We start from the raw sequence: 18,703 nt of genomic DNA, 5'->3' as shown, positions 1-18,703 counted from the left end.
GCAAATAATCTAAACATCCAAAAGATATTACAACATAAATGGAATCCATAATTGAAATCTTCTTACAGAGATAACTCCAGGTCCCTAAAGCTTCATAGCTGAATTCTTCCAAATACTTAAGGAAAAAACTGATACTAACTTTTTTACAAAGTTTTCCAGATATTAGAAAAAAGGGAATATTCCCCAAATTGTTTTATAAGGTCAGCAAAACCTTGATACCCAAATACCACAAGCACCTTACAAAAAAGGAAAAATCATAAGTGAGCATCTCTCATCAATTATTTTCTCTGGCAGTGGTTTGTAGGTGTTACATATTTAGAAGGAAAGAAGAGTCAAATGTGAGCAAAAGTTTTAAAGCAACATACATGGATCAAATATTTAAAGACAAATGGAGAAATTCTGGGAAGAATGCTATTTTCTTCTTTTTTTTTTTTGATTTTTTCTGAATCCTTGCACAAAACAGAAAAACATCAGGAAAGCAGAACTCTATACCCATGAATAGCATATAAACCAAATTTAGGTGATGAGGTATCCTCACAAACCCCCAATTACACGTGAAAGGGACCAAAGCCCTAACAGCCTTCAAAAACTCATGTAGTAAAACCATCTGTACAAAAGAGGGAAACAGAAGGGTACCTGATAGACCCTAGATCAAAAGAATCCTCAAAATAGCCAGCGAATATTCATAAACAAGCATGATGGGTCAATTTAATAAAAGCAGCTGAAATGCGAATAGTTTTTATACATTTAACTTGCAAGTAAATTGAAGGAGTCAATGGAGAAGGAAAGGGTTGAGGAAGTCTGGGTCCTGAAAATTCTCAAAACCAACCAATTGAAGCTCCCTTTCAAAACAAAGCCTCACACTCAGGAGAAATTGCTGGTAGGAGGATCCAAATTGATCTGTGCAGGGATAATAGAAACAAAAGAAAGAGAAAAGTATAGGACAGAAGCAGAGACAGAAGAGCTCAGAAACTACAAGGCTATAATTTTTAAAAACTTCATGAAAATAACAGAAAAGGAAGCTCTAAGCTATGAACCTTAGAAAAGCTATTTTGACACGCTCTACCCTCCTTAAATCTTAGGAAAACTAATTTCATGTAAAAATAAGTAACAGAGGGTCACTGTTAAATTCTGTCTGAGTTTTAAGAACAAAACAGAGTAAAGAAGTAGAGTAATGTCCCCAAAGGCTGGTGTTTCCTAACTTTGGCACTACTGGGTCAGATAAGTATTTGTTTTGGAGAGCACTTATTATAGTATGCATGGTGGAGGATTTACTAGCTTCTTTGGCCTCTACCTACTAGATACCTATAATATCCTGTGCCCAGTAGATAACCAAAAATGTTTCCCAAAAATACCAACTGTCCTGTGTGAGCAGAATCAGCCTCAGTTATGAATCACTGCCATTGATAATTAAAACCTAAAAAAACCTAAAATTATAAACTATTTAAACATTTATTAGTAAAATTAAGAACATGGTAGAGGACATTAGAGAATATAAATTACAATGAGAAAATAATCATAAATGATGCAGTTGAGTTAAAGACTAGAAAAGAAAAAATCTTATAAATATTCTAGAATAAACACAAGAGCATCTACACAAAAGACACAATGTCTTAAGATCTATAAAAGGTAAACAGAAGAAAAGAATTTTAATTTAAAAATGAAAAAAAGGATTTAAAAGAAAGTGACAGATACTAAAGAAAGATGAAAAATATCAAAAATACAAATAGAAGTTCCTGAAATAGACTTAAGTAACAGAAAGCCAGAAAAACTGTAATTCAACAATACTTTCCTAAAATTGGGGGCTGGGGAGAAGACTTTACCGCAATCCATGCTGTCACACAAAATGATATTAAAAAAAATGTAGCCTTCTCTACTTCAAGTCATTGGAAACCACATATTGAAAAGACACACCATGAGAAAAAGTATAAAACTCCAATGAAAAAAAAATCAAAGAAAAATTAAGTAGAGAGATATTTCATGTTCATGGATAGGAATCAATATTGTCAAGATATCTCAGTCCTTTCCAATTTGATCTATGGATTCAATGCAATCCCAGTCAAAATCCCAGAAAAGTATTTTGCAGATAACAACAAACTGATTCTAAAAGTTTATGTGGAGAGACAAAAGACCCAGAGAAGCCAACACAATACTGAAGGAGAATACAGTTCAGGGAATGATACTACCCAAATCTAAGACTTAGTATAAAGCTACAGTAATCAAAACAGTATGGTAATGGTTAAAGAACAAATAGATCAATTAAACAGAACATAGCTCAGAAATAGACCAATATAAATATAGTCAAATGATCTTTAACAAAAAAGCAAAGGCAATTCAATGGAGAAAAGACAATCTCTACAATAAATGGTACTGAACACGCCAGGCCCCCTTCCCCAAAAAAGTATCTAGAAACAGACCTTACACCATTCACATAAATGAATTCCAAATCGAACACAAATGTAAATGTAAACGTAAATGTAAAATGCAAAATTATACCACAAAAGAAAGTCTAGATGACCTTGAGTTTGGTAATGACTTTTTAGATACACTACCAAAGGCACAATCCAAAGAAAGAATAAGCCACACTTCCCTAAAATTTAAAACTTCTGCTCTATGAGACACTGTCAGGAAAATGAAAAGACAAACCACAGACTGAAAGAAAATAGCTACAAAAGACATAAAGACTTAAAGCATAGTTTTTATATACAAAGAACTCTTAAATATACAAAGAACTCTTAAAATTCAACAATTATAAAACCTGAAAAACTCAATTTTAAAAATGGACTAAAGATCTGAACACATGCCTCATCAAAGACAAATATAGATGGCAAATGGACATATGAAAAGATGCTTCACATCATATGCCATTTGGGAATTGCAAATAAAAAAAAAGATTTTTTTTAAGGGGAATTGCAAATTCAAACAACAATGTGATACCGATGCACAACTAATACAATGGCTAAAATAAAACCACCGACAACACCAAATGCTGCTGAGGATGTGAAGCAACGGAAACTCTCATCCATTTCTGATGGGAATGCAAAATGGCATAGCCCTCTTTGGAAGACAGCTTGGCAGTTTATTATAAACTAAACATATGGGTAGCCCAGGTGGCTCAGCAGTTTAGTGCCTGCCTTCGGCCTAGGGTGTGATCCTGGAGACCTGGGATCGAGTCCCACATCAGGCTCCCTGCATGGAGCCTGCTTCTCCCTCTGTCTGTGTCTCTGCCTCTCTGTCTCTGTGTCTCTCATGAATTAATAAATAAAATCTTAAAAAAAAAAACTAAACATACTACCACATGATCCAGCATCCATGTTACTTGGTATCTACTCAAATGAAGTGAAATATTATGTCTAAACAAAAGCCTACACACAGATGCTTACAGCAGCTTTATTCATAATTGCCAAAACGTGGAATCAATCAAGATGTTTTTCAGTAGGTGAATAACCTATTGAATAACCCATATAAACAAACTGTGGTATATCCCCCTACTGTGTATTATTCATCACTAAAATGAAATGAGGTATTATATGATGAAAACACATAGAGGAAACTTAAATGTATATTGCTGACTAAAGAAACCAGTCTGAAGAGTCTACATATTGTATGATTTCAACCATGACATTCTAGAAGAGGCAAAACTAATGAGAGAATATAAAGATCAGTGGTTGCTAGGAGTTTGAGAGGAGGGAGGAATAAATAGGTTGAACACAGGAATTTTTTTAGGGTAGTAAACTGTTTTGTATGATATCATAATGGTGGCATTTGTTAAAATCTATGAAAAGTATAATATCAAGAGTGTACTTCAATGTATGCTATGTATTTGGGATGATCATAATGTGTCAGTTTTGGTTCATCAATTTAACAAATGCACTTCTCTGGAAAGGGGATTATTGATGGCTGGGAAGGCTGTGCATATGTTGGAGGAGGGGGATATACTGAAACTACTTTGTGTTCAATATTGCTATGAGCCCCAAATTACTCTAAAACAAAAAACTATTAGAAGAAAAAAAAAAACACAGGCACCTACTAGAAAAAAATATTTTAAGAAACTTTAAGGAAGGGACACCTGGGTAGCTCAGTGGGAGCCTGCTTCTCCCTCTGCCTATTTCTCTGACTCTCTCTGTGTCTCTCATGAATACATAAATAAAATCTTAAAAAAAAAAAAAAAAGCCTTTAAGGAAAAAGAAAGATACCCTTTGAATATCCAAGCAAAAAGACCAAATCATTTATAAGAAAAAGAAAGTAAGACTGTCATCAGATTTCTGATAGCTATACTTTATGCCAGAATATAATGGGGTTTTACATAGTAAGACATTCAAGTAATGGAAATGCAAGCCAAAGATTTATAGGTCAGCCAAACTGACCTTCAAGAATAAAGTCTTAATGGGTACCTGTGTGGCTCAGTTAGTTAAGCGTCCAACTCTTGATTTTGGGTCAGGTCATGATCTCAGGGTCGTGAGAATAAGCCCTGTGTATGTGTGTTGGGGTGTGTGTGTGTGTGTGTGTGTGTGTGTGTGTGTGTGTGTGGTATCTAGGCTCAGTGGGGAGGCTGCTTGAGATTCTCTCTCTCTCCCCCTGCCCCTCTCCACCATGTACTCCCTCTTGAATAATAAATAAATCATTAAAAAGAAGAAGAAAGTTTTAAGACAAATTGCTATGAACATGCAAAATCTTTGGTTGTATTGTTCACATGAGCCCTTCTATTAACGAAAAGAACTTAAGACAATCAAATTGATGAGAAAGTGACATATAGATTGGAAGACTAAAGAACAGTGCAGGTCCTTTATGTTCCTCATTAAATCCACAAAACAATCCTTAATAAGTGTTTCCATTCTACACATGGAGAACACTGAATGTGAAAGTCAGAGAAAGGGATCCCTGGGAGGCTCAGTGGTTTAGCGCCTGCCTTTGGCCCTGGGCGTGATCCTGGAGTCCCAGGATCGAGTCCCATGTCAGGCTCCCTGCATGGAGCCTGCTTCTCCATCTGCCTGTGTCTCTGCGCGCCTCTCTCTCTCTCTGAGTCTCTCATAAATAAATAAATTAAATCTTTTTTTTTTTTTTTTTTTTTTTAAAGAGGAACTTGCCCATGGTTGCTGGGGATCTGGGATCAAACCAGAACTGAACCAAAGCCCATTCTCTTCCACAGTATGAAGCTATTCCTACACACATATTAATTAAACCCTTTTGTCTTTGCATATACTGGAATTGTGTATTGTCTTATTTTTCATTCTGTCCCTTATTTATCCACTGAGCTCTTTTTTAATTTTTGGTCTCGCTCAACATCACTTGCTCTCTCTGTGGCTTTCTCTGGCCCAAAGGGCCTTATCAACCTTAGTGAAACTGTACAGTATTGACAACATTAAAGCTTCCTAATCTGTGGCTCTATACCATTCACACACAATACTTCCAACACAGATCTTACCACATGTAATTTCCTAATGGTAAGAAACTGTGACTTCTTTGTGTTAAAATCCCAGCATGGTGCATATTCTAAGTAAATGTAGTTAGGGAAAAATTAAAGAGGGCAGATGACAAACTCTGAGAAGTCTTTGTTAACTATCCAAGATAAAGTTACTTAAACATCTCTACATTCCCTCTTAACTTTGTGCATATTTTTATTCTTGCCCTTTTCATGCAATATTATCATTTATCTGTTTTCATTTATGTTTGTCCTCTGAGAGCAAGGATGATCTTTCCACTTTTTGTAGCTTTATTGCTTAATACATAGTAGTAGGAACAGCTAATTAGTATTCCATACTTAGCAATTAAAGTAAAAAATTAAGAATAATCATAAATTGTTTTTAAATAATAAATTTATTTTTTATTGGTGTTCAATTTGCCAACATACAGAATAACACCCAGTGCTCATCCCGTCAAGTGCCCCCCAGTGCCCGTCACCCATTCACCCCCACCCCCCGCCCTCCTCCCCTTCCACCACCCCTAGTTCATTTCCCAGAGTTAGGAGTCTTCCATGTTCTGTCTCCCTTTCTGATATTTCCCACACATTTCTTCTCCCTTCCCTTCTATTCCCTTTCACTATTATTTATATTCCCCAAATGAATGAGACCATATAATGTTTGTCCTTCTCCGATTGACTTATTTCACTCAGCATAATACCCTCCAGTTCCACCCACGTTGAAGCAAATGGTGGGCATTTGTCATTTCTAATGGCTGAGTAATATTCCATTGTATACATAAACCACATCTTCTTTATCCATTCATCTTTCGATGGACACCGAGGCTCCTTCCACAGTTTGGCTATTGTGGACATTGCTGCTAGAAACATCGGGTGCAGGTGTCCCGGCGTTTCATTGCATCTGTAACTTTGGGGTAAATCCCCAGCAGTGCGATTGCTGGGTCGTAGGGCAGGTCTATTTTTAACTCTTTGAGGAACCTCCACACAGTTTTCCAGAGTGGCTGCACCAGTTCACATTCCCACCAACAGTGCAAGAGGGTTCCCTTTTCTCCGCATCCTCTCCATCATTTGTGGTTTCCTGCCTTGTAAATTTTCCCCATTCTCACTGGTGCGAGGTGGTATCTCATTGTGGTTTTGATTTGTATTTCCCTGATGGCAAGTGATGCAGAGCATTTTCTCATGTGCGTGTTATAAATTGCTTCTCAGTTCCAGTTCTCTGAAGATGGATTATGTGAATATGGAGAAAACGACTTGCTTTCACATTGCCTAAGTATTATTATACAGCAAATTACATACATTTAAGCAATAATGATTTTACATAAAAGGAATCAGAATCTGATGCTTATAAAGTAATAGTTCTATTGAGGATAAACACATAAAGGACTTTTAGATTAGAAAATATTCTTAATTTTTAACCATTATTTTTGAAAATGTTTTAGCCCCGAGGCATTTTTTTCTGACTAAAGCCTGATGCATTTTGATAACCAGATCAGACTAAGATATAAGAATTAATAAGTTACGAGTATTTTTGTTTTTGAATATTTGTCTGGCATATAACTGCACAATTTCCAGACACAAGAGTGTGAATGAGTTAATTACAAATACACACATTTTGTGTACTTCCTTTTTTTTTCAAACAATTATATCTCTCTTCAAATTGCTTTTTCCTCTAATATTAAAGAAAATCCTAGAATGATTAACAGCTAGTATATTAACCCTTAGTAAAAAAAAAATAGCAAGCTGCTTTCGACACTTTAATAACATGTGTATAGGTTCATCTCACTGGCATATTATCATCTGGCTAATTTCTTTATATATACTGTGAATGAATAACCTTACTTCCTATGTTATTTTCTGTCAGTTTCAAATGTGAGCATCACTCTAATTCTATAGTCAATATCAGTATTCTCCATATTCAAATAATCCATCTTCAGAGAACTGGAAGTGAGAAATAATTTATGACTTGTCTTACTTTTTTTAAACTTCAATTTACCAACTATTTATGGAGCACTTATTAGCTGTCTGTCTTTTCTAATGTGTTAGGCAGTAAAGCTACAAAAAGTAAAAAGATCATCCTTGCTTTCAAAGGACAGACAAAAGTGAAAACAAGTAAGTGATAATACTGCATGAAAAAGGCAAAAATAATAGTATGCACAAAGTTCACAAAGACAGTTAAGGAGGGAGAGGGGAAAAAAGATAGACTGAGAGAAAGAACACAGGAGTGACATATATTCATGTCTAGACACAAAATCTGAAGAGAAAAACCATATTCAACCTCTGATTTGAATAAACTTTAAAATATGAAAACACCTGTTTTAAACATGGACATTCTTCATATGCATAGCTGTAATACTAAGCCCCACAAATACTCATGGAAAATAAATGTTTTCTTCCGACCTCACAATTCATCCTCCCCAGTCCTTGGATAATGTCTGTCATACTTATTATAGATATCTTTATTCAACCTAATTCCAGAAACCACATGCATTGCTCCCATATCTTTCTTCATGTAAAATGTTTTGACTGTTCTACTTTTCTAGCTCACCCTATACACATTTCCTTTTCCCTTTCTTTTAAGATCTCATCCAGATTATATCAAGTCAAAATTCAAGACCGTAATTTTCAGACAACTCCTCAGAAAATACAACTATTCTCCATCCAACTAGGAAATTATTATGATTAAAAGATAGTCTATTATAAATGATTCACTTAAAGTAGAGAGATCTTGAAAAATACAATTCGATTTTTAATAACATTACTTCTAGTATAAAAAAACAACTTGTTTCTGCTTACCACTTCTAATGGCTGTGTTTTCCAATAGTTCTGTCTGAAGTTGCAGTTCAGCTTCCCCAAGTATCTTTAGAACTGAATCTGTAGGACTTCTCCCCCAGACTTTTCTTGGAGATCCACCAGGATCTAATTTAATAACCTCTCCCATTGTATGTTCTATAAGAAAAAGACACGAAAAACAAATTTCATGGATAGAACATAATACTATTACTGTATTATAAAGCAGATTTAAGATCTATCCAATTGAACACATCACAAGAAAGAAGGGTCCTATATGCTGATGATGCTTTAAAAAACTTTCAAGGTGGCTGAGTCAGTCAAGTGTCCAACTCTTGATTCTGGCTCAGGTCATGATCTCAGAGTCAAGAGATTGAGCCTGTGTCAGGCTCCAAACTCAGTGGGGAATCTCTTCTCTCTCTCTCTGCCCCTCTCCGTACTCTCTCTCTCAAATAAATAAATCTTTTAAAAACTATTTTAAAAAATAAAAGACTTTCAGAGAATGATGAACAGAATGAATGATGAATGGCATTAGTAATATTAGCAATAAAAATATAGTTATAAATCCCTTTTAAAATACTTAGGGGGACACCTGGGTGGCTCAGTGATTGAGCATCTGCCTTTGGCTCAGGTCATGATCCTGGGATGGAATCCCACATCAGGCTCCCTGTAAGGAGCCTGCTTCTACCTCTGCCTATGTCTCTGCCTCTTTTCTCTGTGTCTCTCATGAATAAATAAATACAGTCTTTAAAAAGAATAAATAAAATAAAACAGAATACTTATGGAGGGGCACCTGGGTGGCTCAGTTGGTTACACGTCTGTCTCTGGATTTTGGCCCCATGTTGGCTCTGCACTTAGTGCCAAGTCTGCTTGGGTTTCTCTCTTTCTCCCTCTGCCCCTCTCCCACTAAAATAAATAAATAAAATCTTAAAAAAATATTATAGGGGGCAGGATCAAGATGGCAGAATAGGAAGATCAAGAACCTGGGCAGCCCCGGTGGCACAGTGGTTTAGCGCTGCCTGAAGCCCGGGGTGTGATCCTGGAGTCCCGGGATCGAGTCCCACGTCAGGCTTCCTGCATGGAGCCTGCTTCTCTCTCTGCCTGTGTGTCTGCCTCTCTCTCACTCTCTCTGAATAAATAAGTAAATAAATCTTAAAAAAAAAAAAAAAAAAAGGAAGATCAAGAACCCAAGTCTTCTTATGGACACACCAAAACCTACAACTATATGTAGAACAATTATCTCTGAGAACAAATGGAAGACTAGCAAAAGATCAGGTAGAACTAAAAATATAAAGAAAAAACCACATTGAGATGGGTAGAGGGGTGGAGATGCAATTTAGTCAGGGCTCACATTCCTGGCATGGTGACTCACAAGTGAGTGACATCACAACTGTAGAGACCCTCTTTGAGGACTGAGGGGTCTGGGACCCTATGAGTTTCCACAGCCCAGGAGACCTGCACCAGAAAGACAAGAATCCATAACGTATAGCTTCAATGACCAAGGGGCCTTGCTTATGTTTGGGAGAGCCAGAGCCTAGTAGGAAACTGCAATTCCACTCTTAAAGAGCATTTGCACAATATCATTGACTCTAAGTTCCAACACATCCTAGCAGTTTGAAAACTGCCTGGATTACAAGTGAAGGAAATCTACTAACTAACTTTAGTATGTGTCAGAAGGGCAGGGATCTGTTGGAAAGTTCTCCAGAGATGGAAGTGGTGTGTACAATTTTTCTTATCCTCCTTCTACCTAGCTGACCCAGCACTATTGGGTGCACGCCCACCCTCCCTCCTTTTTTATTTTTTTTTAAAAGCTAGGTATATATATTTAATTTACTCATTTATCCATTTTCATTCATTCACTCTTTTATTTAGAGTGCAGCAAGGAGAAGGGCAGAGCCTGATGTGGGACTTGATTCTACAACCCCAAGATCATGACCAGAGCTGAACTCAAGAGCTCAACCAACTGAGCCACCCAGGTGCCCCTGGTGGGTGCCTTTTCTGACACTGTCCACCTATTGTGCTAGCACCACTAGCTCTAGTGTGGCATTCCCTTGTGGATTTGCCCCACCCAACCTGTCTACCCTAGCTCAGAGTCCCTTCCCTAGCATACTCTGTAAGCAGCCTAGGCTGGTAAGGAGCCCTTCCCAAGCAATTCCCTGTTCTACCACTTGTGGAGAGTACCCTCAGTTGGCCCCAAGAGACCCTCCTAAGTGAACTCAATTTGAGGGAGCAGTCCTGTATTAGAACACCTGCAACAGTTGCAACCAGACCTCACAAAAAGCCACACAGAGGGCCAGCCCCACTCACTAGTATGCATGCAGTAGTCAAAGTCTGACCTCACAGAAAGCTGTGTACACCAGTCGGTCTGCAATAATCTTGACCTAGCCACAACAGAAGGGTGCAAGTAGCTCACATAAGAAACACTCACGGGGAACTGGCTCAGGTGACCATGGAGGTTTGTGCTACAAGGCCCCTTCTGATACACTAGAGGGAATTAACAGATCAGATGATGCAGAAGAAAGGATCAATAATCTGGAAAGCAGTGATGCCTGGGTGGCTTAGTGGTTGAGCATCTGCTTTCAGCTCAGGGTGTGGTCCCATGGTCCCAGGACTGAGTCCCACATCAGACTCCCTGCATGAAGCCTGCTTCTCCCTCTGCCTCTCATGAATAAATAAATAAAATCTTAAAAAAAATACAGAAAGCAGGGTAGAGGAAATTACCCAATCAGAACAGCAATAAGAATTTTTATTTTTATTTTATTATTTCTTAAAGATTTTGTTTATTCATGAGAGACACAGAGAAAGAGGCAGACACATAGGCAGACATCCACAGGGAGCCTGTTGTGGAATTTGATCCCAGGATCACGACCTGAGTCAAAAGCAGATGCTCAACCACTGAGCCACCTAGGCGTCCCCCAAAAAATAATTTTTAAAAGTGAGAATAGTTTAAAGGCCCTTTGGGACAGCATCAAGGGTATTAACATTAGCATTATAGGGTCCCAGAAGGAGAAGAGAGAAAGGGACAAAAAATCTGTATGAAGAAATAATGGCTGAAAATTTTCCTAACCTGGCCAAGGTAATATACATCTAATTCTAGTAAGCACAGAGTCCCAAATAAGATGAACCCAAAAAGACCCACACCAAAACATATTACAATTAAAGTATCAGCAATTAAAGATAACGAGAGAATCTTAAAAGCAGCAAGAGAAAAACAACTAGTTAATTACAAGGGAACCCCATAAAACTATCAACTATTTTTTCAGCAGAAACTTAACAGGCCGGAAGGGAGTGGCATGATATACTCCAAGTACTGAAAGAAAAAGACTTATAAACAAGAATACTCTCTACCTGGCAAAGTTATCACTCAGAGCTGAAGGGAGATCAGTTTCCCAGACAAAGAAAAGCTGAAGGCGTTCATCAATACCAAACTGGTTTTCCATGAAATGTTGAAAGAATTTCATTAAACAAAAAGAAAAGACTATAACTAGAAATGAGAAAATTAAAGAAAAAATCTTACTGGTAAAGGTAAACAATACAAAGGTCATGGATCAACCACCCTCATATCTAATATGAAGTTTAAAAGACAAGAATATTAAAATCATCTAGACCTACAATCATTAATCAAGAGCTACACAAAATAATAAGATGTAAAACATGACATCAAAAACAAAATGCTGCGGAGGTAAAAGTAATGCTTTTAGAATGTGTTTGAACCTTCAACTTAAAACAGACTGTTAGATATACAGGATGTTATATATGAATCTCATTGTAATATAAACCAAATACCTATTGATAGGTACAGAAAAAATAAACAGAAACAAATACAAATATAACACCAATCACAAGGGAAGAGCGCAAGAGAAGAGAATAGTAACACAGAAGAACTGCCAATTACAGAAAACAATCAAGTAAATGGCAATAAGTACATATCGATCAATAACTATTTTTAATGTAAATCAACTACATGCTTTAAACAAAAGACAAAGGGTGGCTGAATGGATTAAAAAAAAATCAATGCCCATATACACACTACCTACAAGAGACTCACTTCAGATCTATGACACATACAGACAAGTGAACTGAAGGGATGGAGAAAGGTATTCCATGCAAATGAAAAACAAAGAAAGCTGAAGTAGCAATATTTAACGCAGAAAAAAATAGATTTTAAAAGAAAGACTGTAACAAGTGACTATGAAGGGCATTACATAATGATTGCATACATCAAACAAGAGGATAGAAATATCAATGCATCCAACATAGGGGCACCTAAATCCATAAAGCAAGTATTAACAAACATAAAGAGAGAGACTGATGATAATACAATAATAGTAGGGGACTTTAATATTCCACTTTCATCAATGAATAGATCATCTAGATCGAAAAATCAATAAGAAAACATTGGTCCTAAATAACACATCAGACCAGATGGATTTAACACATATATACAAAACACTCTACCCCAAAACAGCAGAGTCCACATTCTTTTCAAATGCACATTCTCCAGGATGGAGCATATGAAAGCCACAAAAAAAAATCTCAATTAAGAAAACTGAAATCATACCAAGCACCTTTTCCAAACACAACAGTATAAAACTAAAAATGAAAAATTGTTTTGTTTTAAGCAGAAGAAAACTGTAAAACACAAATATGTGAAGTCTAAACAAATCAATGAGTCAATGAAGAAATCAAAAAATACCTTGAGACAAATGAAAATGAAAATACAATGTTCCAAAATCTATGGGAGCAAAAGCAATTCTGAGAGATAAGTTTATAGTGGTATGCAGGCCCATCTCAAGAAACAAGAAAAATCTCAAACTAACCATACATAATTCTACATATAAAGGAACTACAAAGAACAAACAAAGCCCAAAGTCAGTAATACACATCCTTATGTTCACTGCAGCATTATTTACAATAGCCAATATATTGAGGCAATCTAAGTGTTCATCGATAGATGAATACAGAAAGATGATGTGGTATATAACTGTTCCCTGAACAACACAGGTTTGAACAGCCTTGGGTCCACTTGTATGTGGACTTTCTTCAATAAATGCAATATAGCACTTTAAGAATATTTTCTATTCTTATGATTTTCTTAGTAACATTTTCTTTTCTCTAGCTTATTTTACTTTAAGAATACATTATAATACATATAAATACAAAATATGTGTTAACTCATTTATGCTATTAGTAAGGTTTCAAATCAATAGTAGGCTAATAGTAGTAATTAAATGTTTGGGGAGTCAAAAGTAATATGCAGATTTCTGACCACACAGATTTGGATTCCTAAGCCCTGTATTGTTCAGGGTCAATTACGTATGTGTATGTGTGTGTGTGTGTACATATATACACACAAAGGAAATTACGTAGCCATAAAAAAAGGAAATTTTGCCATTTGCAACATGGATGGACACTGAGGGTCCGTATGCTAAATGAAATAAGTCAGAGAGAGAAAAACAAATAATGTATGGTTTTACTTATATGTGGAATCCAAAAAACTAAATAAATGACTAAATACAGAAACATATATACAGAGAATAATCGGGTGGTCACCAGAGGGGAGGGCATAGGGAGGATAGAGGAAGTAGGGATGGGGGTTAAAAGGTACAAACTTTTGGTTAAAAAATAAATAGAACAAGGGGATACAATGTACACCATAGAAAATATGGTCAATTACATAAATCAACCTTGTACAGTGATAGATGATAGCTAGATGTATCTTGATTACTTTGTAATTTATATAAATGTTGAATCACTATGTTGTACATCTGAAAGTAACAAAATATCACATGTTAACTAGGCTTCAAAAAAAAAGTAAACAATATGAATTAAATTCTAGTTTCAAGGAATAGAAAAATAGAAAAAATAAATTGTGCTTCTTCAAAATTTTGATTTGAGAATATTTTTGAAAATTAAGACTATTAAACAATAATTTGGGGTGTACAAAAGAGAAGAAATAGAAATTAATATTTTGTTTCTACAAATTTAATGAAAGAAAATAGAAAACGAATCCTAAATGTCCATATGGTTTAAACGTAGATAAGAGTATTTCTAAGAAAATTTATTTTAGTTTAGCTTACATATCTTTTTAAAAAAGATTTTATTTATATATTTATTGACAGAGAGAGAGAGAGTGCGTGCCCACAAGCAGGCATATGGGTAGAGGCAGAGGCAGAGGCAGAGGCAGAGGGAGAGTGAGAGGGAGAAGCAGGATCCTCACTGAGCAGAGTCTGATGTGGGGCTTGATCCCAGGACCCCAGGATCATAACCTGAGCAGAAAGCAGATGCTTAACTGACTAAGCCACCCAGGTGCCCTGAATTTAGCTTACATATCTTCAGTAGGCAATGACATTGTCTTTTTGGCAATAATTCTGGAGTAACTTTTAAAATAAAATTTAGCAGAGCAAAAAATGGGAAATTATCTATTGAGATTTGATTCTTCAGAGCCTTCTGTAATAATACACAAAGCATCTAAGTACCTAGCAATAGCAGTCATAGACAAGGTGCAATCTCACATATTACAGCATATAAAAGTCATATAAAATTTTAATGGTATTCAAATACAAAATGTTGATACAAATCTGTATGTACTAGTTCCTTGAGAGTAAGAATCTGCAAATTAGCAGGTGAAATTCAGTTTTATAAAGCAAAAATAATTCCCAGTAGGGAATCAATTTTTTTAACTTCTTGTATTTGACAGAGAGAGAAAGTACAAGCAGGGGGAGCAGGAGTGGGAGCAGTAGAGGGAGAAGCAGACTCCCCACTGAGAAGGGAGCCCGATCTGGGACTCAATCCTAGGACCCTGGGATCATGACCCAAGCTGAAGGCAGACACTTCACCAATCAAGCCACCCAGGTCCCTGGGAATCAATTTTTAAAAGGATAGTTAAAAAGTAGAAAACTCAGAAACAGACCTATAACTTAGAGGCATGTGGTATTTAACACAGACGTCAAAACAATATAGTAGGGAATGGAAAGTCTCTTTAACAAAACTGGAAAAACTAAAGTCCATATGAAACGATATGAACTTAGTTCCCTTTGATGTAGGGAGGGAAAACCAGGTAGAGTTGACGGTCTCTTTGAGCTGAGGTAATAGATCGGAAGTCCAGAAGGCAAAAGTGGCTAATATTGGCAGGACAGAGTACTGAAGAGTAGAAAGCTACACAAAGAGAACTTGGAAGAACCATAGAGCTTCTTGGATTCTTAAGCTGCATACCGATCAGCACACACATGGGAAATTACTATATCTAGGGAAAAGATGTCCCAAAAGGAGTTAAACTTGGAGTTAAAAAAGGTCAGAAATAGTCCCTCTTCCCACCAGCCAGAAAAAAAAGTCTTATAATAATTCACAAGTCATTAGGCAGATTACTCAGAGAGGTTTTAGACTTAGTAAAAGAGGAGAGATTAGACATAGACATTGCTCCACCTAGCAAAGCTTAAAAGCAAGACCTAAAAGGGTCAAGTTATTTACAAGTAACTGAACTGTGTCTCGGAACAAAAATCAAGGATATTTATAGGAATACAAAAATATACAATCACTCATCTAGGTAAAATTCATGGTTTGGCTTCCAAACAAAAAATTGACCAAGCATGCAAAAAAGCAAAAGAATCCAACCTTTAATAAAGAGGAAAAAAATCAATTGAGTAATACCAACCTAAAAATGACAGATGACTTTGTCAGTATAATTGAATTCTGTATGTTCAATAAGCTAGAGAAAGAAGTAATGACAATTACAGAAAAGGAAAACACTGAGAAGATCCATTTAAATTTCTAGAAAAAAACAAAATAAGCTGGAAAAAAATGTCAAAAATTATCCAAATTTAATGAAAGCTACTCACAATTGCAAGCAGCTGAACAAAACCCAAGCAAAAGAAACAAGAAAATGACACCAAAGCACATCATAATGAAATTTACTAAAACCAAGTCTTAGGGGAAAGATTTAAAAACATCTAGAAGATGGGACACCTGGGTGGCTCAGCGGTTTAGCGCCTGCCTTTGGCCCAGGGCATGATCCTGGAGTCCCAGGATCGAGTCCTGCATCAGGCTCCCGGCATGGAGCCTGCTTCTCCCTTTGCCTGTGTCTCTGCCTCTCTCTCTTTTTCTCTCTGTCTTTCATGAATAAATAAATAAAATCTTAAAAAAAATCTAGAAGATATAAGACATATTACATACAGATGAATAACTATAAGAATGATAGAAGGTTCTTACCACAATAAATAAGAAACTAGAAGACATTGGTACAGTATCATTAAAGTACTAAAAGAAAAAAAATATCAAAGTTAGAATTCCATACCCAAAAAAAGTATCTTTGCAAAAGGAAGGCAAAATAAACACTTTTATAGATGTACAAAAGCTGAAATGAGTCCTCACCAGCAGGTCTACATTATAAGAAATGTTCAAGAAAGTCCTTCAGGCAGAAAAAAATGATAACCACATGGAAATCTGATTTACACAAATATTCAAATATTATGAAGACCACTGGAAACAATAACTATATGGGTAGATGCAGAAGCTTTTTCTATTATTATTTAAAACTCCTTAAAGAATAAATGATCATAATGTATTATGGGGTTTATAGCATAAGTTAAAAACAAATAAAAACAACAGCACAATGACTGGGAGGAAATAAATCGATACTGTTTCAAGGCTCTTAAACTATATGTGAAATATAATCAATTGCTAGAAGATAAACTGTGATAAGTTAAAGATGTATGCTACAAACTCTAGAGTAAACACTAAAATAAAAGAATAAACTGCAGTTAATAAGCCAATAATGGAGATAAAATGGAATCATAAAAATACTCAATCCAAAAGAAAGAAACACGGGACGCCTGGGTGGCTCAGCTGTTGAGCATTTGCCTTTGGCTCAGGGCGTGATCCCAAAGTCCCGGGATCAAGTCCTACATTGGGCTCCCAGCATGGAGCCTGCTTTTCTCTCTGCCTGTGTCTCTGCCTCTCTCTGTGTCTCTGATGAATAAATAAATGAAATCTTAAAAAATGAAAAAGAAAAACAAAAGGGCAAAAGAAACAAAGAATGGATAAGATAAACAAAAAACAAATAGCAAAATGGCATTTTTAGATGGAACCATATTAAGAATCACATTAAGTATAAATGGTCTCAATAACCAAGTTAAAGTTGATAAGAGTGGATTAAAAAAGCACACCCAAAAATATACTTCTTATAGGCGGAAACCTATTTTAAATATATAGACACCGAAAGACTAAAAGAGAGGGGGGAATGGAGAAAGATATACCAGCTAACATTAAGCAAAAAAAGTAGAAGTGACTTTATCAATAACAAAAATTTTAAATAGAGATTTTTTCTTTTAATGAAACAAACTATTGATAATCACAATGCAGATAAATCACAAAAAGCATTATGTGGGATGCTTGGGTACCTCAGTGGTTGAGTGTCTGCCTTTGGCTCAGGTCTTGATCCTGGGGTCCTGGGATCAAGTCCCACATCAGGCTCCCCTGCAGGGAGCCTACTTCTTCCTCTGCCTATCTCTCGGTGTCTCTTATGAATAAATAAATAAAATCTTAAAAAATGCATTATGCTGAGTTAGACAAGCTAAACAAAAAAGAATACAAACTGTTAGTCTGTTTAAATGAAATTCTAGAACAAAGAAAGTTAATCTAAGATAGAAAAATTCAGAAAAAAAGTCCCCTCTGGGAGGCTAGATGCAGAAACTGGGAAGAGGCATGAAATTTTTTGTTTGGTAAGAGAGGGTTTTCTGTATATTGATAGGGGTTTGGGTTACATAGGGTTATATGTGCTAAAACTCAGCAGATGGTTGTCGACTCCTGATTTTGGCTTAGGTCATGATCTCAGGGTCATGAGATCAAGCTCTTTGTCAGGCTCTGTGCTGGGCATGCAGCCTGCTTAAGATTCTCTCTCTCCCTCTATAACCTCCCCATTGCTTATATATGTGCTATCTCTAAAAAAATTTTTAAACCCCCAGCAAATGTACTTTTAAAATATCTGCATTTCATTGTATGTAAATTTAACATAAAAAAAAACTCTAAAAAATATTGACTCCATTTAATGATATGTATATATGAAGTACTTAGGACAAAGTGTACCAATATCTGCAATGACTTTTAAACTGCATCAAAAAATAAGATACACTAATTGTTAGAAGGGGATGGACAGATATGTGATCAAGCAAACACAGTAAAATATTAATGGTATACTCTCAATGGAGAGTGTATGGTGTTCACTGTGAAATTATTTCAATTTTGCTATGTTTGAAATTGTTCATAATAAAATCTTAAGAAAAGTACGATCATACAATGGACTATTATTACACAGCTATAAAAAAGATGAAGGGAATTTTTAATGTAGTGAAATGATTTAAAATACACTTATTTAGAAAATAAATATAATAAATGATATATAACATATAACATAAAGGTATAAAATATGTATCTATAGAGAGATGGAAATGGGGTATATGCTGAGGTAGGGAGAAATTTTATACACTGTTTATACTATGT

General features: G+C 35.9%; 1 protein-coding gene across 47 annotated transcripts in view; it reads right to left on the bottom strand.

The window, feature by feature from the left end:
- NEK1 (NIMA related kinase 1) overlaps positions 1-18,703 on the bottom strand; it is a 222,362-nt gene that overhangs the window by 63,719 nt on the left and 139,940 nt on the right. For all 47 annotated transcript variants that reach the window (XM_072719696.1, XM_072719687.1, XM_026017537.2 and 44 more), the window contains one exon: positions 8,213-8,365. In XM_072719696.1, the coding sequence (XP_072575797.1) occupies positions 8,213-8,365 (153 nt within the window). The remainder of the gene's footprint in view (positions 1-8,212; positions 8,366-18,703) is intronic.

This window comes from Vulpes vulpes, chromosome 9 (genome assembly GCF_048418805.1).
Source record: "Vulpes vulpes isolate BD-2025 chromosome 9, VulVul3, whole genome shotgun sequence".
Lineage (NCBI taxonomy): Eukaryota > Metazoa > Chordata > Mammalia > Carnivora > Canidae > Vulpes > Vulpes vulpes.
This window is presented reverse-complemented; position numbering and strand designations above follow the sequence as displayed.